We start from the raw sequence: 25,989 nt of genomic DNA, 5'->3' as shown, positions 1-25,989 counted from the left end.
CAGGATCGAGGGAAAGATGAATGCAGCAATGTACAGAGACATCCTTGCATCTAGCGTTCTGGACCTCAGACTGGGGTGAAGGTTCATCTTCCAACAGGACAACGACCCAAAGCACACAGCCAAGATAACAAAGGAGTGGCTACGGGACAACTCTGTGAATGTCCTTGAGTGGCCCAGCCAGAGCCCAGACTTGAACCCGATTGAACATCTCTGGAGAGATCTGAAAATGACTGTGCACCGACGCTCCCCATCCAACCTGATGGAGCTTGAGAGGTCCTGCAAAGAAGAATGGGAGAAACTGCCCAAAAATAGGTGTAATAAAATGAGGGAAAATTGAAGCGCTGTGAATACTTTCAGTATGCTCTGTACATTAACTAGAAAAACCTCTTGAGATGGAGCTTCCTGAACAAAGCTTTCAATTATTTAATTGTTAATTGTATGCTGGCACGTACCGCCTCCTCAACACGTGCCCATGACAGCACAAGATTTTCAACAAGTTAGTTATTGCAAACATAGTACTCTTTATTTCAACAAGTCACTCAAAAACATTTCTATGCAGTATTTACACATTTTATACATACATAATAATATTAGCACTACAGGAGTGTGGATCTCTCTAAAATCATCCACATGGTGTTCAACTCTAGTGTTATTCTGCCCACCGGCCGTACAGTAGCTGTGACATCAGCACGATGACACAAGATACTCGTACAGTCTTGTGATTCACTGAGAGACTCCTGATTGAACACACCTCGATGTTCTCATTTAATGTCTCGCAGTCACAAACAGCACAAACTACTTCAGGATATTTTGCACCGAATTATCAGTTTGTGCTGAACTGCACATTGACAGTGTGTGGATACATATAATATAAACACATTAATCATGACAATACATAAAAGTACAATGGAAAAAGGCAGTGACATCTACATTATATCATTTGATCATTTAGGACCATAAAGCGAACAACATTGATCTCCTGTTAAAAACAAATCTTTAATCCCAAACCCAACTGTTCGCTTCATGGCAGTGTACTTAAAATATGAATGTTGACGGAGGGAAATATAGAGACAAGTTTTATGACTTTACATGACACGAGTAATAAATAACACATTTGTGCGTAATCAAACTAGCGAACGGAAGAGCTTATTTTGCTTACAAATAAACCCTTTTTAAAATATACTTTCCAAAACCATCATATTAAAAATGATAAATGATGTAGATTATGTCTGTGGAAATACAGCGTTGCTATCTCTAATAGTGTAATGGCTTTAATTTAAACATTTGAGCAATGCTAATATTACAGACTACATAAACCTCAATGCAAAGCCTCTAACATCGCTCACACTGGACACAGGTGCAGTATATAAAACACATGTCTAAACTCCACAGTGGCCGTACAGGACTGCTAATATCACAGAAAACACAGACGCAAGAGAAAGAGTTGCAGAAATACAGATCAACACCAAACGAACTGATAAAAGAGAAAAGAAGAGATGTGTCACAACCGTTCTGCTAGCAGCAGCTCTTCTTCTTCTTTGTGGGACTGTCAAAAAGCGACACCGTTTTCTCTTTTTCTCGGTCCTCTTGTTCTTTTAGAACTCTGACAGACAGAAAAGGAGGCACATCATGTAAGTCCAGTACAGAAAGACAAGCAAATAATAATAATGCACCAGCTCATAAACGATTAATAACTACAGGAAGTGTGAAATAATCTGTTTGCACAGATTCATATTAAGCATTTTCATGATACATTGATTTAGTTTCTTTTCTGTTGTTTGTCTATTATTGTGTTGTCATTGATTTCAGAGGAACTGTTGTGTCAGACAGTCTCTTCCTCTCTAAGGGGATGTTCACACAGGGCGCTGTTTTAAACCTCCTATGGTATTTGGATATGTTTGACTGAAATGCAATTTCCTCGCTTTATAAAAATTGTTTCCTTTATCCGAGCAGAACAAGACTTGGTGACTTCTCCATTTGCCATCTGAACAAAATACAATAATTTGGTTTGATTCGATAGTTTCTAAGTGGTTGTAAAAAAAAATAAGCAACACCTTTGATATTCATGGTCAGAATCATCATTGAAGTTCAATGGAAAAGACCAAAAAACTGGCACGCGCACGCACACTCACACACTCCCTCACTAACACTCATTCACTCGCACGCACAGACGCACACACGCCCTCTCTCGCGCACGCGCTCGCTCTCTCTCGCGCACGCGCTCTCTCTCGCACGCACGCACTCACGCACTCTCTCTCGCACTCGCTAACTCACGCGCACACACTCACACACAATGAAATGTGCCCAAATTTATGCCACAATATCATACTTAATGTTTCAATTTATAGAAGTGTAGGTTTTTTTTTATTTTTTATTATTAGATTATTTTTATATGCAAATGAATGGTATAATTTATACAATTAAATGTAAATAAGATCAAAATAGCATAAAATCCAAAAAGCAATGAATAATTGTATTGTTCTTCAGGGAAGAAGAAATGTTATCTTTATTATCATCATCATCATCATCATCATCATCAGGAAAAGGGACATGAATGACCGTGAACATCAAAGAAAGGTGCCATTTGTCAATACCACAGGAGGATTATTATAGTTTCTACATGTTTACATGTGCTAGACGGACATCTTTGACCATTACAATATGTCTCACACTAAATGTCAAGACACCTGCATTCTGTTCCATTCTTAGTGATGGGCTTCACTTTATTTGTGCAAGAACACACTCCATGTGAACGCCCCCTAAGTGGCCAGATGTTGGTCAGAATAAGTTGTAAAGTGGACGAGACTCAAAAGCACTCTTCCATATTCTTATCAGCTAATGTGTTTTAACGTTTCACAAGCGTGAAGGTTATGTAGCACTACATCTGTCCTTACCTCGCCATGTGAACCATAGACTCCATCACATTGTGGCTTGAAAACGCACTGCACTCATAGAAAATCAACTGAAAGTCCTGCAACACCAGGAAAAAGGGAAGAATACGATTCTTATGAGAGAAAGAGGAAGAGGAAGTAAACCTGAAAATGAGAAGCTTCTGATTCAGTGCTTTAAAACTTCAGGAGCATTATATGTTGAGAGGTGATGTATTAGTGTCTCTTTAGGGCTCAAGCGCGCTCACCTTGGATAATTTCTCTCCCGTTCCGAGTGGAATCTCTCTCTGGGTGTTTAGATCGGTCTTATTCCCCAGGAGCATGATGGGAATGTTCTCACCTGCTCCATCCTGTGAGAATGGGAGGAAGAATTATAAGGATTTCCATAATAACTAATAAACGGTTCACTCTGGCCTTCTTGCAGTGGGACTTTAAAGATCTCACCTACTTCAAATAAGCATTTAAGCCTTTTTCAATGGAACCTTACAGGCTCGAATGGGCCCGTGAGAAAAATATATAATCATCAATATATTAATAACTGCAGTCTTGACCAACACATAATCAGTATTGTTTGATAGTTTAGAAGCTCTACTTTCCAGTACATGCAGACATTATGACCAAAACTGAACAAGTGCTTTTTAATATTGCAGATAAATCAGAAATTTTCAGTTTTGATCATTTATTAGTTTTATTGCAATCAGTAAAAACATCAAACTGATCAAATATTCATGTGTCATATGTTGTTACTCAGAGTCTGTGATTATCTTTCAATGGAGTCCACACACAAGATAATCAGATGTATAGATCATTAGATAAACCACATGAAGCACAATGTTACATATGATCACCAGGAGATGGCGCCAAATACACGACACAGACTCAATGATGCCTCAAATGACACAGAATGAAACTCATTCTGTGAAATCTCATGACTAAAATCATGTCTGCATGCTATGCAAACCTTTAGTCATTGTTGTGTTTGCATGTGTAATTAGTTATTATGTACAATTATTATCTTTTATTTGTTTGGAGATGTTTTTGGACACTATGATCAATTATATTTGTAATGTTACAACTTATGATCGCTTTGTCGTATAAAATTAAAAATGTTCAACATGATTGGGAACAAAACAAAAGCATTTTTTTGGAGCCACTTTATTGACAACCAGAAATGTATCGTGTCAAATTAGAAAAAATAAATAAATAAAAGTACGTTTTTGGCTTTTTTTTATTTTTATTATTATTATTATTATTATTATTTATTTTTCAGCAGTTTCTTAGGCTGAGAGTTTCAGAATATATCACTCTATATTATTAAACGTTTTTAAAAGTTTTCTTTACAATGACACCAAACACTTGACCTTAGTTATTGTTTGTTTTGTCGAGTTATAAGCCTTTAATTTTGGGTTTGCCACTGAAACAGGAAATCTATAAAAACACCTTCAGAGCTTAAAGGGTTAAAAACCCCAATGAAATGCTTTGACAAAGTTCTTGTTTTGCCTCATGTTGATGCATTTCCATTTGAAACTGGAAGTTTTGATGAAAAAGAGCCAATAGCCTTAAATGTGCATCACACCTTGTTCAGCTTGTAGCATAAAAACAATGAAGACGCTTGAAAATGAATAAAGTCCAGCTACTTCCTTTGCAACTAATTAAAAGCAAAATAAACGATGAGCTTTTAACACAAGCAAAGAGAAAATGAAATTCATTTTACATTTTAAAAAGGTATAAATATTCCTTAAATACTTCAATTTGCCCATTTTTAGGGGTACACTGTCCAGGATTCATATACTGACATAACTGAATAATAATCCAGGACTTTTAAGTTATTTTCAAGCACTTGAAACAAGTGAGAAAACTTGGAGTTTATATTTAATTAAGAGTCTCAAACTTTTACTACGAGTGAGGTGAACTGTAGTAAAGATGTAACCAGCCATGAAAAGTAACAACGATAACATATTTGATAGTTTGTTAGTCATCATATTATAATCACATTTTAGCTTTTTTAAATGGATACATTTCAGATTGTATCAATGAATATAACATCAATAATTGCATGTTTAATAATGATATGAGCTGTGACTATTTGAAATCATTTGTATAATTTAACAGAATTTATGTGTTTACATTCATTTGTGTAACAAGCATTAAAACGGTACTGTCTCTTTAAGAATAGTGTCAGTTCAGAAACGCACATATTAACGAGATTAAGAGTCGAATGACTCTTTACCGCATCCGTGTGCGATGTGTGATTAGCATTAAATGTTTACGGTAAAGAACAGAAGGAATATTAAGAGACATTACGTAATGAAAGTGGAGCACGTGGATCTCCACGTTACACAGAACAAGCTACATCACGCAGTGAAAGATTTCAGTGTTAAACGTTTTATTTCCATCTACACAACTCAATAACTAGTGAGTCTGAACATTCACGACCCAATGGCTAATTTTCTAGTATTTTCTAGTGAAATGTGGTCGTAAACATTGAGTTACAGTTACAATGGAAGTGAATGTGGACAGTTTTTGGAGGGTTTAAAATAGAGGTCGACCGATAGTGGATTTGGCCGACACGATAACTAAGGTGGTGGAAAAGAAAACCAATTAGTCGTCTGAAACTTGATTTATATAAAGATTTATAAAAATGTCCTTACTCATGATGGGCACAGACACAGAGACCACAGGAGTCCAAAATAAATGACATCCAAACAATAATGAGAAAAAAATGAAGATTTGGTGCATAATGTAGAACTATAAAGAAGCCCCAAACACACTTGGGACTCTTATTTTGAAATGAGGGAGACTTGGCTCCATTACAATGCTCTATATTTAATTATTAACCTAATTAAACATTTTATAGCCTATATATATATATTCACCAGATGAAGGGTTTTGTATAATTATATAATATTTAATATATATATACACACACATACACTAGGGCTGTCAATCGATTAACATTTTTAATTGAATTAATTACATGATATCCTGATTAATTAATCACATATAGAAATATTTGCTGAGAAAGCCCCTCATATAACAATAACTCAATATATAATGATGAAATAATTATACATGGTTATCTTTAATTATTTAAAATGTATATATGTATATATATATATATATACTATGTCACTTACTGCCCCCTGGAGTAAACAGGTGGTACTACAAGCATTTCTCAGGAAACTTCCATATCAGTGCGGGCATTCTGATTAATCGCGTTAATTTTTGTAACGCGTTATTTTTTAATAAAATTAATCGCATTGAATTAACGCATTAGATCGACAGCCCTAATATATATATATTTATATATATTCACCAGATGAGGTGTTTAATGAGGAAGATATATATGTGCTGATGGGGGATATTTTCATACAATCCTATTTTTCTTTGTTTGCTCTCGCATTAGAAACTTTATCTAATAAAAATAACAAAATATGCACTGAAGTGAGAATACAATTATGGATGAATACTGTCAGTGATGAACGAAAAATATCTGCAACTATAAACACAGATTTGCTGATTACCGATTGGTGCCAAAAAAGCAATTATCAGCACCGATTAATTGGAAAAAACAATATATCGAGTTTAAAGTCAGAAATGTGATGCTTATTATTTTATAAAAGCACTTACATTAATTCTTCTGTTAAACTCGTGGATTATTTGAGCTGTACAGTTCTTTAAATCGTCATTTTAGGGTTTATGGTTTTACGTCGTCATAGCAACCAAGTTATAATCAGAATAATCGTCTATAACTTCACACAGATGTGGTTAGTAAGTGATTTAATGACAGTAAAATCATGTTAACACACATATTGTTTATGTCTTGTGTTTATACTTGTGAAACAGTGTTTGAATGTTTACAGATTAAACCCCATTGACTTCCATTGTAAGTGTCTCACTGGAACAAGCATTTAAAGAAAAGGAGGAACGAGTTGAAATTAATTTTTGTGGTGATCAACATTATGACACAACTGCTGCTGATTGATCTTAACTTATATTGAACCCGGAATATTCCTTTAAGCAGTTTAAGGGCCGTTTGCAAACCCTGACTAGCACATACCACCAAAGTTATTCAATGTGGACAACAAAACTGAAATAAATACATTTTTTATGGGCTTTTGAACTGATTGAATCACCTGTACACTCGCCAGCCACTGCCTCACTGCTGTGAACGTCTGCTCATTCGTGATGTCATACACGACGACCACGCCGTCGGCCTTGCGGAAAAACTGCTTTGTGATGCTGCGATACCTGGTGGCACAAACGCAGAACAAACACAATCTTTAACATTTACTCCGTTCTTAAAACACCTCGAGCTGAAACACAGTGATTCATCGAGCCTCTGATTAACGGATTATAGTTAATGAAGCTTGTGATTATTCATAAAAACATCAATAAAACCTGACTCGCCTCTCCTGTCCTGCCGTGTCCCACATCTGAAGGGCCACCTGACTGTTGTCCACCGTTAATGTCTTCACACTGTAGTCAATACCTACAGACACATCATATGTGTTATGATGGTGATACAATATTCCTTCAGTACATTCATGTCATGACTGTGTCAAAGGTCACTCCCACACAACCACGATCATGCAAAACCTCAGAGCTTTGAAGAGTGCTACAGTCATCAGCACATGCACAAAACAGACTGTTGTGACACATGACACAGACGAACAGAAGAAACACACTGATGATTGTGATGATGAGACTCCCTGACATCAGTACACATGACTATGTCATTGGGTTCACTGACCTACAGTCGCACAAGTGCCAGGATGGAAACAGTCGTCACAGAAGCGGCGTAGAAGAGACGTCTTTCCCACACTGGAATTCCCCACCAGAATGATCTTAAACAGACGATCTGGACCAGAACTCGCCCCTTCCTCCTGACACAATAAAGGCCAGGATTGAAGGAAATGTGTAAATGGGTGAATGTCATGAAAACTGTCAACAAAACGTCCTGGTCCTGTTCTACTCCAAAATCAACAGAAACAAGTAATAAATGACATTTAGCATACAGGAAACAAAGCCTATTTTTAGAGTAATCAAGAGACATTATGACACACACAGTGACCTAAACATGTATGTTTATGACACAACACACACGAGACGCTACACAAGCATGTCTGACGCAGGTGTAGATTGTCGGTCCTTAAACAAGCCCTCATAATAAATCTCTGATTGATAAATTCACTTGTGTAATGGATTACTGTGAACTGTGTGTCAATGATTGACTTATGATCAATAATATGATAGTAAACAATATATTGTATTATAAAGATGCTTTTTGAATCGTCTTATTAATGATTATATATATATATATATATATGGGCTGTCAATCGATTTAACATTTTTAATCAAATTAATTACAGTGTCCAGATTAATTAATCGCATATACAAATATTCACTGAGAATGCCCCTCATATAACAATAATTCAATATATAATGATTAAATAATGATACATAGTTATCTTTAAATATTAAAAGAATTATATATATAAAATAAACAAATATTCAGATAATTAAATGCATTATATTCTTGTGGCAGAAGAGTTCATTATTGATAAGTGTTTTAAACGCAAGAATGTAACTCATGTTTGTGTTGTTCTGCTGAACTGTTTGTTCACTATAAACTGTGTGTTGCTCATACAGCTGAAGTTTCACTTACTGCCCCCTGGAGTAAACAGGTGGTACTACAAGCATTTCTCAGGAATCTTCCAGATTACAGTCCGGGGGCATTGACATTAATCGCGTGCATTTTTTCAACGTGTTATTTTTAATTAAATTAATTGCACTGAATGAACACATTAAATCAACAGCCCTAGTATATACACTCACCTAAAGGATTATTAGGAACACATACTAATACTGTGTTTGACCCCCTTTCGCCTTCAGAACTGCCTTAATTCTACGTGGCATTGATTCAACAAGGTGCTGAAAGCATTCTTTAGAAATGTTGGCCCATATTGATAGGATAGCATCTTGCAGTTGATGGAGATTTGTGGGATGCACATCCAGGGCACGAAGCTCCCGTTCCACCACATCCCAAAGATGCTCTATTGGGTTGAGATCTGGTGACTGTGGGGGCCATTTTAGTACAGTGAACTCATTGTCATGTTCAAGAAACCAATTTGAAATGATTCGAGCTTTGTGACATGGTGCATTATCCTGCTGGAAGTAGCCATCAGAGGATGGGTACATGGTGGCCATAAAGGGATGGACATGGTCAGAAACAATGCTCAGGTAGGCCGTGGCATTTAAGCGATGCCCAATTGGCACTAAGGGGCCTAAAGTGTGCCAAGAAAACATCCCCCACACCATTACACCACCACCACCAGCCTGCACAGTGGTAACAAGGCATGATGGATCCATGTTCTCATTCTGTTTACGCCAAATTCTGACTCGACCATCTGAATGTCTCAACAGAAATCGAGACTCATCAGACCAGGCAACATTTTTCCAGTCTTCAACTGTCCAATTTTGGTGAGCTCTTGCAAATTGTAGCCTCTTTTCCTATTTGTAGTGGAGATGAGTGGTACCCGGTGGGGTCTTCTGCTGTTGTAGCCCATCCGCCTCAAGGTTGTGCGTGTTGTGGCTTCACAAATGCTTTGCTGCATACCTCGGTTGTAACGAGTGGTTATTTCAGGCAAAGTTGCTCTTCTATCAGCTTGAATCAGTCGGCCCATTCTCCTCTGACCTCTAGCATCAACAAGGCATTTTCAGCCCACAGGACTGCCGCATACTGGATGTTTTTCCCGTTTCACACCATTCTTTGTAAACCCTAGAAATGGTTGTGCGTGAAAATCCCAGTAACTGAGCAGATTGTGAAATACTCAGACCGGCCCGTCTGGCACCAACAACCATGCCACGCTCAAAATTGCTTAAATCACCTTTCTTTCCCATTCTGACATTCAGTTTGGAGTTCAGGAGATTGTCTTGACCAGGACCACACCCCTAAATGCATTGAAGCAACTGCCATGTGATTGGTTGATTAGATAATTGCATTAATGAGAAATTGAACAGGTGTTCCTAATAATCCTTTAGGTGAGTGTATATATATATATAGATTTTAATAAAATATTTCATAATATTCTATGTTGAATATTATATTTATTTATTGATTAGAGGCACAACAGAGCAGACGGCTCTCTCCACAGCGAACAGTAAAAGCAGTTCCTACATGCTAATCCGTCTTCTTCGTAGATTACATGAGACACGCTTCTGAATGAATGTATATGCTGTTGTTTATTGTATTTAATGCCAATGTTTTATCTCATTGTGCTATTTTTGTTGTGTTTAAATGTGCTCAATAAATAAACTGACCTTTATCAAAGTGAGTTGGAATTTGCAATGGGGGTGTTCGGAGAAATCTTGGGGCCTCATTTATAAAGATATTCATAAATGATCTTAAATGTGAACGTACGACAATTTCCATAATGATTTATAAAACGACCATGCGCACAAAGAAATATTCCCAAATCCATTCCAATAAAAGTGCATGCGCGTTTTTTCCGTTCATTCGTTCATGAAATTGTATTTTCCGGTTGGCAAGGTTTCTGCCCATATAATGCAGCTTATTCAACAACTCCTCATCAGTTATTCATTATCAATAAGTAATCCATTCATTGACTGCGTTCACTGTGAATACACGTCTATATTCTATCATCTGCATGGCCTACGCTGTTCTCTTCTGCTCGCTCTCGCCATTAATCCCGCTGAATTTGAGGATTTTAGTCAAATCATTCATTTTTATTCATGTCCTCAAGGACAGTAGACAAGAGGCTGAAAGATCTGTGTGTTTTAAGGACTTTAACGATATATCTCGTCCTCCTTGCTCCAATATTGTGCTTGATATAGTCCATTACATACCGTGCATTACACCCGCCTGATATCTCGAAAGTCTTACAATGGATTTATTATGGAAACCTGCAGATATTATAAATATTCTGTTCCAGTGGATATCTCAATCCGTGGGATTTAGGACAAAATCGGTCATATCTGTCAGTCTAATGTTCAGTCCAAGCATCACCCTCATTATTGCATTGAATATCTCGGCCTCTGAGTGGACTACAAGCTCAATATAGGGGTCATTAGAAAGCGGAGATCCTCCCCTTTGCGATGGTATATTTTAACATGTTTTCAGATGATATTTTTTGCATGCTTTTTCTGGACATATTTATAGATACTCTTCAAAGACCTCCAATATCTACTCTACCTTTAAACCCTCTCTAAATCTTGAATTCAATGCAAGCCTTTGACTATTCCAACTGTTTTCTCACCGACTGGACGGTCTCTTTGCCCACAGGCTGCCCCCTGGGTGAGGTGGGTGTGTGTGCGTCTCTGCTTCCTGGAGGGGGCGACACTGAGGTTGGCGTGCTGGTTGCGGGGTAAATATTGCTCATATGGAGGTCAATGTTGGCATCCTCCAACTCCTCATTTTCACTCCACTGTGTGAGCTGCTTCTGGAAGCCCTGCTGCAGGAGGTGAGGCAGATGGTCCTCCTCGATGGAGATGATCCTCTGGAGATGATGTTTGGAGGAAATTCGCCCATCCACCATTTCCTCCAGGTCCACACTGTGCCCGTTGACACCCATCATGTTCTTCCTCTTAGAATGTGGCAGAACTTCCTCCTCATCATCACTGGAGAAGACCGCAGACACATGTACAATGACATTTAGCAAACACAACCATTCTTGGGACCGCCGTCATTTAAAAACCTTTTTAGATCTCGCTGATGCACTGAATCTTTTCATCTCGAGTGCAGTCAGATGTGCATTTAAAAATAAAAGCGTCTTACCTCCTAAACGACGGCTTCCGCTCCGTGTACTTCATCGTAATTGATCCAGACCTCTGTGTCCATGAGAGTTTGGCAGCAGAGCTCTTTGGTTTCTGAAGGACGGGAAACAATGATTTGAGATGGTCAAAACACACAGCAGTCTGATTTAACTTCTCTTAAATGCACTTACTTGATAGCACATGTCCCTTTCATCTCGCAGATGTTTGTTCATCTCCCTAACAGGAAAGAAACAGAACATGAATGAGTTCTGTACAAACATAAAGAGCTTCTGTTCATGTGCGCTCACTTGATACCTCAACAAATCAAGCTGTTTGAGAAGACTCGCTCGCTCCCTCTGAAGACTCTCTGTGACTCTGTAGATCTCCCTGAAGAAAAGCAAAACTCTCATGAACTCTCTTGAACATCAAACAAGGGCTCAAATGTGGAGTCTAATCAAACAGAATCTATAAACGCCAATCTTTAACACTCTTAATGCCATCAGAAAACTGCGTAATATAAATAACGACACATTTTAAGAACTGAAAAGAAAAGAAAATGTCTGTTTATCATACAGATAACATACAATACTATATATGAATAATTGGAGTCTTTATTTTATTTGGGGGGGTTCTCATAAACGGAGACCAATTTTTTGCAATCGGTGTGAATGTTGAGCTTTTAAATTTGAGTGTGAAAAATTGCGAGCGGCAGCCCAAAATGCTCCAGCGTTTAAGGGGTTAAATTACCCTTTTCTTTTCTAACCCAATTAAAATATATGGTGTCCTCCTTTATATGTTAAATGCTTCCATTTAATCAATCGATTAACACATTCTTAGTTAGAAAAAGTTTATTGAGAATTTATTACGTCTTTAAAAAAAATTATTTATAATTATTTATAAATATACTTTATAAATAACATGTTTCAGTATGTCTAAATAGAGTAATTCATTACGAGACTTTTTTTGCCCCATATTTTGAATTTTGGGGGCATTTTTGTTGCTTCCATTGGCATTTCTGCCCCTGGTGTAAAACAAATATTTGTATTTATTGTTGCCATTAAATTGTACCTTATATCCCAGAATATGATGCACATATATGCATTTCTGTATCTTTATCATAGTGTAACGCTCACCTCTCTCTCTGTTCGTGTAAACGTGAGGATTGTTCCTGCAGCAGCATCAGTTGCTCCTGCGCCAGATTCAGTTCCTGTGAGGTTTGTTCCAGCTCATGACCCAAATCTTCATTATACTGTTTCAGTTTGACGTTCTCCACGGCCGTCTCTCTCTGCTCGCTGTGCAGCTCTCGACACTGACGCTCCAGCTACATCAACACACACAACAACACCGCTATGACTGGAGCGATAGCATGTCATTTCCTGTCTTCACTGAATAATACAATAATCAAAAATGTAAATGAGATACTGATGGAGGGTATTTATTCACTGAACCAAAAAAGTATTGTGATGCATTTTATTGTCATTTGTTTTAATTGTTAGAGTATTTGCATTGCTGTAGTCTGGTGGAAACAGAACTTAAACACAAACTGCATCTCCATCTGTTGCTGCGGGTAATTTAACGTTTCTTTTGTGCGGATGATCCGAGTTCTAATCCCACTTCTTCCACATCCTGTTTCCCATCTCCACTCTTAATATTCCTTTAATACAACTTACAGTTGAAGTCAGAAGTTTACATACACAGTTAGTATTTGGTAGTATTGCCTTTAAATGGTTTAACTTGGGTCAAATATTTTGGGTTTCCTTCCAGAAGCTTCTCACAATCAGTTGCTGGAATTTTGCCCCATTCCTGCAGACAGAACTGGAGTAACTGAGTCAGGTTTGTAGGACTCCTTGCTCGCACACACTTCTTCAGTTCTGCCCACAAATGCTCTATCGGATTGAGGTCAGGGCTTTGTGATGTCCAATACTTTGACTTTGTTGTCCTTAAGCAATTTGCCACAACTCTGGAGGTGTGCTTGGGGTCATTGTCCATTTGGAAGACCCATTTGTGTCCGAGCTTTAACTTCCTGATGTCTTGAGATGTTGCTTCAATATATCCACATAATGTTCCTTCCTCATGATGTCATCATCTATTTAGTGAAGTGCACCAGTCCCTCCTGCAGCACCCCCACAACATGATGCTGCACCCCCATGCTTCACGGTTGGGATGCTGTTCTTCAGCCTTTTCCCTCCAAACATACTGATGGTCATTATGGCCAAACAGTTCAATATATGTGTCATCAGATCAGAGGACATTTCTCCAAAAGTCAGATCTTTGTCCTCATGTCTGGCTTATTTATGGTGGTTTTGGAGCAGCGGCTTCTTCCTTGCTGAGCACCTTTCAGGTGATGTCCATATAGGACTCGTTTTGCTGTGGATCTAGATACTCGTCCACCTGTTTCCTCCAGCATCTTCACAAGGTCCTTTGCTGTTGTTCTGGGGTTGATTTGCACTTTTCACACAAGCTACGTTCATCTCTAGGAGACAGAATGCGTCTCCTTCCTGAGCGGTATTGATGGCTGTGTGGTCACATGGTGTTTATACTTGCGTACTATTGTTTGTATAGATGAACGTGGCACCTTCAGGTTTGAAGACCTTAAAATACATCCACAGGTACACCTCCAGTTCAGTATATCTCCTATCAGAAGCTAATTGGCTAATTGTCTAAAAGCTTGACACCATTTTCTGGAATTTTCCAAGCTGCATAAACTCCTGATCCACTGGAATTGTGTTATAGTCAATTAAAAGTGACACAATCGGTCTGTAAACTATTGTTGGAAAAATTGTGGAAAGTAGATGTCCTCAACGACTTGCCAAAACTATAGTTTGCTAATGTTAAATATGTGGAGTGCTTAAAAAATGACTTCAGCCCAAGTGTATGTAAACTTCTGACTTAAACAGTAAAATAATAAATATAAATGTATATAAAGGTTGATTTCCTCGCAGTGATTTACTCAAGGCGAAGGACGGAGAATTAAGAGAAAGTACATTTTAACTGGATCTAACCTATTGTTTCACTATAGTAATATTGTAGTAACCATGTCTTTTTTGGCGTACACCATAGATTTAATGCGATTAACATTAGTGCTACTACAGTTACATGGTGTTACTATGGTAATCATGTTTAATTTCAGTTTCTATGATTATAACAATACCACGGTGAACTATGGATACTGTAGTAAAACATGGTAATTGCTTCTAAAGAAAGAGTATGGTTAGGTTTAGGGGTTGGTGTAGTGAGTCTGTGGGACTCTTAATTAACACACGCAGTGATGCCATTACTCTTTACTGTATGTTAGTATTTAATAACAGCATCAAACACTATATGCACTTAATGCAAAGAAGATGCATTAAGATTAGCTTAAATAGCATGTATGTGCACTTAGTGTAAACAGCTCCTGCCTTTATTTAATCTTGAATCTGTTTTGTTGGAATACATCCATATTAATGATGCAATGCGAGGAGCATTTGAACAGTCGTGAAACACTTATGCTGTGTAACGTTCACACGAGCAGACAGAGGGCGCTCTCACACTGTTATGAGGTGAATATGATGTCAAGAAGATGATGTGATGGCGTGCACTCTTGCAGCAGCACATTAGTTAACCTCGAGTAAGATAACATGCTATTTCTAGCCCTTATACATGCACCTGTTATCAGAATATCCACATTAGATAATAAGTGTTTTACTCTAGTCAGATCTTTACAGTTATACAATCATTTTGGTAATGCTTTACAATAAGGTTCCATTGATTAACATTAGTTAATGCATCATGAACTACCAATGAACAATACATTGATTACATCATTTATTAATGTTAGTTAATGTTAGTTAATAAAGCTCATAGTGCTTTAAATGTTAACTAATACAACACTTGATTTTAAAACTGCATTAGAATATATGTTGAAATGAACATTAAGTTGAATAAATGCATAATAAGTATTGTTCACTGATAGTTTAATAAAATCTAAAATTGTAACTAAAAATCCTTAAAACAAGAAACATTTATTTGACTGTTTTATAAGCAACACTGAACAAGTTTTTAATTCAGTTGAATTTAGTTTTATTGTACTGGGAGAATTTCAGTCAAAACAAGTGAATATATCTGACAGTACTGAAGAAGTAATCCAAAGTATTTCCGTTACATTACCGACAGAGTAATCTAGCAGATTACATTACAAATTACATTTTACCGCATGCATTCTGTAATCTGTAGTGGGATTACAGCATGGGATATTTATCACTCTAAACGCATTTCAATAACATATGAAACACAACTTGGACACAAAGATTGTAACATTTCCATGAAATTAAAAGATCTCTTATTTTATTCACCTTATGTGTCGATGGCATTTGTCTATTTAAATGCATTATATTTTAACTGTCCCAATGCGTTTGTGGGCTATTGTATATTTAAAGTGAGTTCAGTACAGAAGTATCAGTGCTGTTTGTTGGTCAAGGACGCCGTGAGAGGAATGAATGATAAGAATGCGTCACACGTGTGTTTCGGGACACGGCTATGCTGCTAAATATAGACACAGAATGGGACACAATACAGGTCTGATATTAACCACCTGAAACAGCACAAGCAGCAAGTCTGTGTGCTTTAATGGAAGTTAACATTCATCAACATTAAAAGTCTTCACTGGGTTTGGAGCATCTTCAGGTTTCACACAGATGTTCTCCTGATGAGTGAGTTAGCCAAATGAGAAGAAGAGAAACAATGTGTTTGATTAAGTGCTAATCTGTTCTCGAGATCATTCGGACTTTCCCTCGAGACCAGTTGACTTATCTGACATACACTATTTCACTGAGCATATAAGCGACTGTGTCAGAACTGGTGATGCTCGATTCACGAATGATTCTTTGGAGTCGTTTGCAGTGAATCGGTCTGAATGGAGTCTCACTCAATCTTTGCAGCGTTTTCTCACTCAGTGAAACTTTATTGGAAACTTGAACAAGGAGAACAAACCGATATTTGGATATTTGCCTACAATCACTGGAAACAAAAGGATTTTTTTAACTTTGAGAAACTTCAACTGGTGTTGTGCAATGTGAATAAGGGGCTGTTCACATCAAACACGTTTTCAGAATTAATATTTGTTGTTATTTATTAAAGTTAGAGAAGCTTAAGTTTATAATAATGGAAATATTTTGTGCTCAACATGTTTTTATAATCTAATAAAACAATAATAAAACTGTAAAGACACTCCAGAAATACAATGTTCTCAAAGTCACGAGTCTAAAGAAGTTTCGTTTCTAATCTGAAGATGATTTAATAATAAATGAGTTCCTGCAACTTTAATCTCTGTAAAATCTCTGGAAGTGTTCAGAGTCAAATTAAGCTCCGCCTCTCAAGACGACACTAAATCTGACGGCAACGCTCGACTATAATGAATAAAACTACGCCACATTTTTATAAACAGACTTTGGAGACGGGCTGGTTTTGTTTATGAGACTCTAATATATCAGATCATAAACAGTTTTACAACATGAATGCTGCTCAGATTGCAGTTTGATGAAGAACGATGACGAAGGCGAGATCTCATGTAAACAATGGAGAATATATCAATAATTCTCACATTTATCACTTTTATGGACAAAAAGTGCGATTGGATGTTTTTAATGAACGCTTGTCATGGACGATTGACCCCAGTGTGTTGAACTGGAGTCATCTGGCGATCGTGTTTCATAATAAAAGTCCCGTTTTGATATCGCATGTTTTCATAATAAAAGTCCCGTTTTGATATCGCATGTTTTCATAATAAAAGTCCCATTTTGATATCGCATGTTTTCATAATAAAAGCCCCGTTTTGATATCGCATGTTTTCATAATAAAAGCCCCGTTTTGATATTGCATGTTTTCATAATAAAAGTCCCGTTTTGATATCGCATGTTTTCACAATAAAAGTCCCGTTTTGATATCGCATGTTTTCACAATAAAAGTCCCGTTTTGATATCGCGTGTTTTCACAATAAAAGTCCCGTTTTGATATCGCATGTTTTCACAATAAAAGTCCCGTTTTGATATTCATAATAAAAGTCCCGTTTTGATATCGCGTGTTTTCATAATAAAATCCGTTTTGATATCACGTGTTTTCATAATAAAAGTCCCGTTTTGATATTCATAATAAAAGTCCCGTTTTGATATTCATAATAAATGTCCCGTTTTGATATCGCGTGTTTTCATAATAAAAGTCCCGTTTTGATATCGCATGTTTTCATTTGTACTCCTGCACAAATAACTCAATTACAGTTTCTGGAGGATGTATCATTTGTTAACATTAATTACATTTATAGATGGTCATTTATATATTAAATGTAAGCAGAGTGATGTCTCTACCGCATGCAGGTGATTGCGTATCCACAGGTTAACACATTATTGTTTGGTGTTTAGGTATATTCTAGTTATAGTAGTGTAATACCATATTTTGTATAGCAGAAATATTTACTTCAATGACTGGAATAATAACAGTACACTGAAGCTTCTGAGAATCGGATGAGCTGGTCTCGACTACAACACTGTTATGAGTAGTGTCGATGTAAAGAAGTAGTTTGCTTGTTACTCACCCGTTTCTGTTTGTTAGACAGGATCTCCAGTTCTTTCTCTTTACTGGACAGCTGATGCTCCATGTCCTGACTGCGAGTCAAGAACCGCTCAGAATCCTACAGAACACGCCATTGAAGCACCTTCATTAGTTTTAAAGAACCCTGAAAAACGGTTCTTAATATGACATCAAGAACAAAGAACCATAAAGTAACTCAAGAGCATTATTTGGTGACACATGGTTCTAGATACGAGGAGGGTTCTTTGCTGAATGTGCTAACCCTAACCTTTAAGAGTATGATCTATCATATCATTAATCTATCATTACTATAAATATATTTAGATTAGTAGTTAGTGATCATGAATCTAGAGATGACAGCAGCGCTCCATTCTTGAGGTTAACAGGTATAATGGTTTTCTTTCACCTCGAGGAGAATCCGGTCCTTCTCGTTCTTGATCTGTTGTTCCATTTCTTCATACAACCGCTGGATTTCATCATCATGCGTCGCTGCTTTCCTATAAAAGACGTCATGATCATTCGTAAAGACTGAGTTATTTTAAATAACTTTTAAAAGTGCATTTATCATTTTCCAGAAATAATCACCTCTCTTTTGTTTACTGTGTGTCTTTTTTTTTGGTTCAGAAATTAGACTGTAATTAATGATTAATAATTGCATTTGTAAGTGACTAGTTATGGACATGTTTGGCATTTTAACCTTATGTGACCCCGTGTCCACATGTGTGGATGTTGTATTTTGGCTTCACTTTACGCAATGCATCATTTAAATGAATGAAACGGTCTGAACACTGTTCACAAGACTCTAGACTGTCATTTAAGGGTTAAACTTCTGCCGAACCGAGTCATGTGACACAACAACATGATGCTGATTTCTGTGAAGCGCTTCTACCGACGCAGTGCCAATAAAAGTGCCTCTGGTAAGAAACCTCTTTACCCTTTTAAAAAAAAACCTGTTTGGTTGTAAAGAGGAGAGTCTCTAGTTTCATTTGATATGCCGCTTTAATAAATCTGTTCATTTTACATGCGTCAGCACACGGATAAACATGATGTCCACATACGTGTACTATAGGCTCATTTTCACATTGTCTCCAAAAATTTATAAATGTGTCATAAATGAGTTATGATGAAAATAAGATGCATTTCAAACTGTTCTGAGACCAGTGCAGACAGACAGCACACTGGTGGTTAAGTCATGCACTAAACAGGGAGCAAGGGAGCATCCTATAGCTCTCCTATAACTGTTCTGAGACCAGTGCAGGCAGACAGCACACTGGAGGTTAAGTCATGCACTAAATAGGGAGCAAGGGAGCATCCTATAGCTCTCCTATAACTGTTCTGAGACCAGTGCAGACAGACAGCACACTGGAGGCTAAGTCATGCACTAAACAGGGAGCAAGGGAGCATCCTATAGCTCTCCTATAACTGTTCTGAGACCAGTGCAGACAGACAGCACACTGGAGGTTAAGTCATTCACTAAATAGGGAGCAAGGGAGCATCCTATAGCTCTCCTATAACTGTTCTGAGACCAGTGCAGACAGACAGCACACTGGAGGTTAAGTCATTCACTAAATAGGGAGCAAGGGAGCATCCTATATCTCTCTATAACTGTTCTGAGACCAGTGCAGACAGACAGCACACTGGAGGTTAAGTCATGCACTGAATAGGGAGCATGGGAGCATCCTATAGCTCTCCTATAACTGTTCTGAGACCAGTGCAGACAGACAGCACACTGGAGGTTAAGTCATGCACTAAACAGGTAGCAAGGGAGCATCCTATAGCTCTCCTATAACTGTTCTGAGACCAGTGCAGACAGACAGCACACTGGAGGTTAAGTCATGCACTAAACAGGTAGCAAGGGAGCATCCTATAGCTCTCCTATAACTGTTCTGAGACCAGTGCAGACAGACAGCACACTGGAGGTTAAGTCATGCACTAAATAGGGAGCAAGGGAGCATCCTATATCTCTCCTATAACTGTTCTGAGACCAGTGCAGACAGACAGCACACTGGAGGTTAAGTCATGCACTAAATAGGGAGCAAGGGAGCATCCTATAGCTCTCCTATAACTGTTCTGAGACCAGTGCAGACAGACAGCACACTGGAGGTTAAGTCATGCACTAAACAGGGAGCAAGGGAGCATCCTATATCTCTCTATAACTGTTCTGATACCAGTGCAGACAGACAGCACACTGCAGGTTAAGTCATGCACTGAATAGGGAGCATGGGAGCATCCTATAGCTCTCCTATAACTGTTCTGAGACCAGTGCAGACAGACAGCACACTGGAGGTTAAGTCATGCACTGAATAGGGAGCATGGGAGCATCCTATAGCTCTCCTATAACTGTTCTGAGACCAGTGCAGACAGACAGCACACTGGAGGTTAAGTCATGCACTAAACAGGTAGCAAGGGAGCATCCTATAGCTCTCCTATAACTGTTCTGAGACCAGTGCAGACAGACAGCACACTGGAGGTTAAGTCATGCACTAAACAGGTAGCAAGGGAGCATCCTATAGCTCTCCTATAACTGTTCTGAGACCAGTGCAGACAGACAGCACACTGGAGGTTAAGTCATGCACTAAATAGGGAGCAAGGGAGCATCCTATATCTCTCCTATAACTGTTCTGAGACCAGTGCAGACAGACAGCACACTGGAGGTTAAGTCATGCACTAAATAGGGAGCAAGGGAGCATCCTATAGCTCTCTATAACTGTTCTGAGACCAGTGCAGACAGACAGCACAGTGGAGGTTAAGTTATGCACTAAATAGGGAGCAAGGGAGCATCCTATAGCTCTCCTATAACTGTCCTGAGACCAGTGCAGACAGACAGCACACTGGAGGTTAAGTCATGCACTAAATAGGGAGCAAGGGAGCATCCTATAGCTCTCCTATAACTGTTCTGAGACCAGTGCAGACAGACAGCACACTGGAGGTTAAGTCATGCACTAAATAGGGAGCAAGGGAGCATCCTATAGCTCTCCTATAACTGTTCTGAGACCAGTGCAGACAGACAGCACACTGGAGGTTAAGTCATGCACTAAATAGGGAGCAAGGGAGCATCCTATAGCTCTCCTATAACTGTTCTGAGACCAGTGCAGACAGACAGCACACTGGAGGTTAAGTCATGCACTAAATAGGGAGCAAGGGAGCATCCTATAGCTCTCTATAACTGTTCTGAGACCAGTGCAGACAGACAGCACAGTGGAGGTTAAGTTATGCACTAAATAGGGAGCAAGGGAGCATCCTATAGCTCTCCTATAACTGTCCTGAGACCAGTGCAGACAGACAGCACACTGGAGGTTAAGTCATGCACTAAATAGGGAGCAAGGGAGCATCCTATATCTCTCTATGCAGTTAAGTGCGTTCACTCCTAAAATCTGATCAAGAGTTCAGTTTCAGGCTGCAGATGATGTTTGGATCACTCAACATGTTGATTCATAGCGTGGAACTTTTACACCGGGAAATGTTTGTGCTTGACTGCTTCTAGCTGCTCATTCAAATAAATAAGGGAAAAACAATTAAAAGTAAACATTGTTGGGGGTCTGGGTATCTCAGCGAGTATTGCCGCTGACCATCACCCCTAGAGGCATGCTGAGTGACTCCAGTCAGGTCTACATAGCAACCAAATTGGCCCAGTTGCTAGGGAGGGTAGAGTCACATGGGGTAACCTCCTTGTGGTCACTATAATGTGGTTCTCGCTCTCGGTGGGGCATGTGATGAATTGCGCGTGGATGCTGCGGAGAATAGCGTGAAGCCTCCGCATGCATTACCTCTCCACGGTAACCCGCTCAACAAATTTGATCATCACATTAGGTCATATCATGATTCCTGTCTTTCCACCCCAAATTTAAGATCTCTTTAAATAACAATTAAGACTTTTGTCATATCATTTAAAACATTTAAGACTTTTTATGACCTTAAATCTAGGAAAACTGAATTTAAGACAATTTAAGCCTTTTTAAGGATCCACGGGAACCGTTAAGGCCTTCACTCATTTCTTATTCATGCGTTATAGACCCTTTACATGTCTCTTTCTTTTTATCTAACATACCAGCCAAAAACAAAACATCTGTATAGCTCGTGTCATCTCTAAAGGTTCTCAGTACAGCGTGTGAATGTGCAGATTATACGTCTAAAATATATATAGAATGTAGTTATTCTAGAGGATTAGTCTCTATGAACAGAGCATTATAACACATTATTATCATCTGATGAAGCGGAGTTTGATGTTTTCAGTGCTTATGCAATGCCTTTGTTGACATATGCATTCCATATTTATTTTACACTTACAAGTGCCATTAATGACTGATCGCTAAAATAAAGTGTATCCAGTGTGACCAGTTTTACAATGCTTTGCATACATTGACGTCTGACCTTTTGAGAGCCGTCTCCATCTCGCTCTTCTCCTGGTTGGCCTCTTTGATCTGATACGTGACTCTGGTAAGAAACTCCTCAAAGTTGGCCAGGAGGTGAGGTTCATCCCTGCGGAGCTGAGCCCAAAGACTGCGCACCTCTCCTGGACTGACACATCAACACATCTCATCAAAACCACACACACACACACACACACACACACACACACACACACACACACACACACACACACACACACACACACACACACACACACACACACACACACACACACACACCTATCTGCATACGGCACAGATGTTTTATTCACTTCACCTCATATGAGTGTGCTACACAACATCACACTTTCAGTACCAGGGTAACATGAACTATTAAATGCATTAATGCAAAATCTTGATACTCCAGATATGATTTAAATATGACAATAATTCAGTGTAGTAATCTTGGTCTTGGAAATGGCACTGTTTTCTGAATAGTGATTCATTAATAGAAGGAATTTGCAGACGAGTGATCTATAGCGGAGACCATTACATCACCGCTAATCAAAATCAACCTAATCAATTATTCTAATTAAAACACACAAACCCATATTTCAGTAAAGGTTTATTGGACTAGGATTGTGACAGGAACCAAAAGGAATATTCCGGTTCAATAAAAGTTACTCAATCGACAGCATTTGTGGGGTAATGCTGATTACATGCATAGCAATGTGCTGAAACACCGTTAAAATAACTTAACAGCATAGCAACAACTTGACAACCACCCAGAACACCTTGTCAAGTGCAAAGCAATGCGCAAAAAACACAGAAAATAACTTAGCAACAGCATAGTAACAAACTGGCAACCACATACTGTAGCAAACACACAGCAGAGATCACCTTGACAACTGCACAGCATGCCCTAGCAACCATCCAGAAAACCCTAGTTACCACATACTGTAGCATAAATGTGCACACTTTAGCAACCACAAGAAAACTAGTTTTGCTTCGGCAAACCTTTCACATCTTCATATAATATCAAAATAATTATTGTTGGACATTTTCACGAGTGCTGGTAATTATTCATACACATCATATCTTGTTTAAATGTACAATGTAAACGCATGTGATTGACTTTCATATGAACAGGTCTCCTGGAAAGGCGGGATCGCACATAACTTTAATTATTTCACAGCATTCATAATGTTTTAGCCTAAACTTATACATTGAATTAGTCAATTTCAATACAGACGACGGAACACGTAATCTGGCGTGTGCCTCACATGTGATTTTGATTCAGATTCCTGATTCTCAAAACGAATCATTCAGACCACTTTTTAAATCTTTTTTGTTTAGTTCAAAGGAATCAGATTTAAAAGAGTGAACTCAAATGATTCTTTCAATGAATAACACATCACTATTGCTGATCTGCATCTGTTATTTCTTTATTTATTTTAGGTGTTCGCAAAAATAACGAAAGGGTCTGGAGAACTTTATCAGAGTAAAAGTATCAATTTTGTCTTCAAAATGTTGTAGAAATATTTATACTTCATAACTGTCCTTAAGTGTATGTGTAAAGTACTAACTGTCCTATACACCTCTGGTCAAGTGAATGGAGACAATAACCTCTTCAGAGGAATGTTCCGGGATCAGTATTTGTGGTAATCAACGTTATGACAACAAATGCTGTTGATTGAATTGAACTTGTATTTAACCCTATAACACCGTGCGTTTCAAATACGATACATGTTTGACGGCTCGTTTTACACTCGGTTCAAGCTGACGAGCCAAACAAACTACAGTATATACGTTTCACATGTTTATGGCACATATAGAGGTCATTTCTGAAACAAAACAAAAAAGTGGTTTCAATGTTTATATCGATCTATTTAAAATGTAAAACGTGACTAATGTGGGATAAATTACAGCTTACTTTAAGTAAAAGTGACTGATGATTATATTGTTACTGATATTTTAAAATGAGTGTTTGCTGAATATAAGCAACTTGTGCTTGGTTCAAATTTTGTATATTATTTTATTGAAAATCCCCTTTTAAATTCCACGTATCAACTATGAAACAACAGGCGAGTTATATCTCTCAAGCATCATTACATTCATGCACACCACAAAAACAATTCTGACATATACATTTTATAAGATTTAAAGTGTGAAATAATATTTCTGTGTATTTTCATATATGCAGCGTCATTATAATGATCTCATTATTTAACATCACAAGCTATGATGTCATCTAATCATAAGTTCCTGAGACCCAGCGAAAAAAGATCGACAATTTCCCTTTTTTAAAGTGTTTGTTGCATGAAAAACATATGATAAAAATGATTTATTGAAAAAATCATATTTTATTCATATTGTATTTAAACTGTGATACATTCAGTCTGTATTTATACAGCAAGAAGAGGAAGTTATCATGGTCAAACCCTCTGAAAAGCCCAGAGAGATGTCCGATAATACCCCAAGATTTACCCCTGAAGAAAAACTCACATAACAAACGTCCTACACAAAAATCAGGAGGATAATGACCCAATTTAAAGCATCGTGGATCAAATATGACACATAAACGACTTCCCAAACAATAGTTTGTCTAATGGTACTAAAAACAGTTTAATGTCAAAACATTATAATATTCGGACAATCTTTCATAAATCAGCTTTAAAGAATAAACCCCGAATCCTCCTTTAAAGAGGTCGCATCAGAACCAGACTCGAATCCAAACTGTTCAAAATAAAGCAGTCAATGCCATCAGTCAGTCGAAAGAATGAACTTATAAGATTGACGTCTTCCAGCATCAGCGTTTGCCTTTCAGGAGTGGCGGCATGTTTGCTGAAAGTGCATCCGGTCATGCGTGACATCAGTCCTCAACTCACCATATGCTCTAAGAAACTATTGAGCCTCGTCGAACATGCCTCCCTTTGGGGATCAGCCAGCTCGCTGTATTGACTGGATTTTGGGACAACTGTGTTTTTATTTATCTAATGAACTTTCCCTTCCTGTGTGTTTTAGTGTGGAATAAAGTGACATTTGAATGAGCTCAGAGATATTTCTGGAAATATACAACATATGTCAACACCTTCAATTTAACGGTTTTGACTATTTCAGCTACACGCATTACTAACATGTGCTATAATCATACATACAGCCAAACTGTCAAAGATCCCACAGAAAGTGACCAACAATTATGAACCCATACAAACAATCTTTACCGTTCTGATGCATGTAACACATGTCAAATGAGAGTCCAGCACTAGATTGCATAATTTAGTGGAAAAGAGATTTGAATGACAATATGTTATGAATAAATATAAAATAAACAAACCCATCAATATTTCTCTAAATGTACATATGAAGTAAAAGTACCATATCGATCATAAAACAGTTGCGAAACATCAAAGCTG

General features: G+C 37.9%; 1 protein-coding gene across 2 annotated transcripts in view; it reads right to left on the bottom strand.

Moving 5' to 3' along the window:
- Nucleotides 1-509: 509 nt before the first annotated feature.
- cracr2aa (calcium release activated channel regulator 2Aa) overlaps nucleotides 510-25,989 on the bottom strand; it is a 45,840-nt gene continuing 20,360 nt past the window's right edge. For both annotated transcript variants that reach the window (XM_052152937.1, XM_052152936.1), the window contains exons 5-18: nucleotides 22,596-22,742; nucleotides 18,631-18,721; nucleotides 18,229-18,324; nucleotides 12,797-12,984; nucleotides 11,979-12,050; nucleotides 11,855-11,900; nucleotides 11,686-11,777; nucleotides 11,168-11,528; nucleotides 7,642-7,774; nucleotides 7,299-7,380; nucleotides 7,025-7,139; nucleotides 3,137-3,238; nucleotides 2,895-2,971; nucleotides 510-1,603 (exon numbers count right to left, since the gene is read on the bottom strand). In XM_052152937.1, the coding sequence (XP_052008897.1) occupies nucleotides 1,516-1,603; nucleotides 2,895-2,971; nucleotides 3,137-3,238; nucleotides 7,025-7,139; nucleotides 7,299-7,380; nucleotides 7,642-7,774; nucleotides 11,168-11,528; nucleotides 11,686-11,777; nucleotides 11,855-11,900; nucleotides 11,979-12,050; nucleotides 12,797-12,984; nucleotides 18,229-18,324; nucleotides 18,631-18,721; nucleotides 22,596-22,742 (1,690 nt within the window). In that variant the 3' untranslated portion in view covers nucleotides 510-1,515. The remainder of the gene's footprint in view (nucleotides 1,604-2,894; nucleotides 2,972-3,136; nucleotides 3,239-7,024; nucleotides 7,140-7,298; nucleotides 7,381-7,641; nucleotides 7,775-11,167; nucleotides 11,529-11,685; nucleotides 11,778-11,854; nucleotides 11,901-11,978; nucleotides 12,051-12,796; nucleotides 12,985-18,228; nucleotides 18,325-18,630; nucleotides 18,722-22,595; nucleotides 22,743-25,989) is intronic.

This window comes from Xyrauchen texanus, chromosome 21 (genome assembly GCF_025860055.1).
Source record: "Xyrauchen texanus isolate HMW12.3.18 chromosome 21, RBS_HiC_50CHRs, whole genome shotgun sequence".
NCBI lineage: Eukaryota > Metazoa > Chordata > Actinopteri > Cypriniformes > Catostomidae > Xyrauchen > Xyrauchen texanus.
The sequence above is the reverse complement of the archived record's forward strand: the minus strand, read 5'-3'. Positions and strand labels throughout refer to the sequence as shown.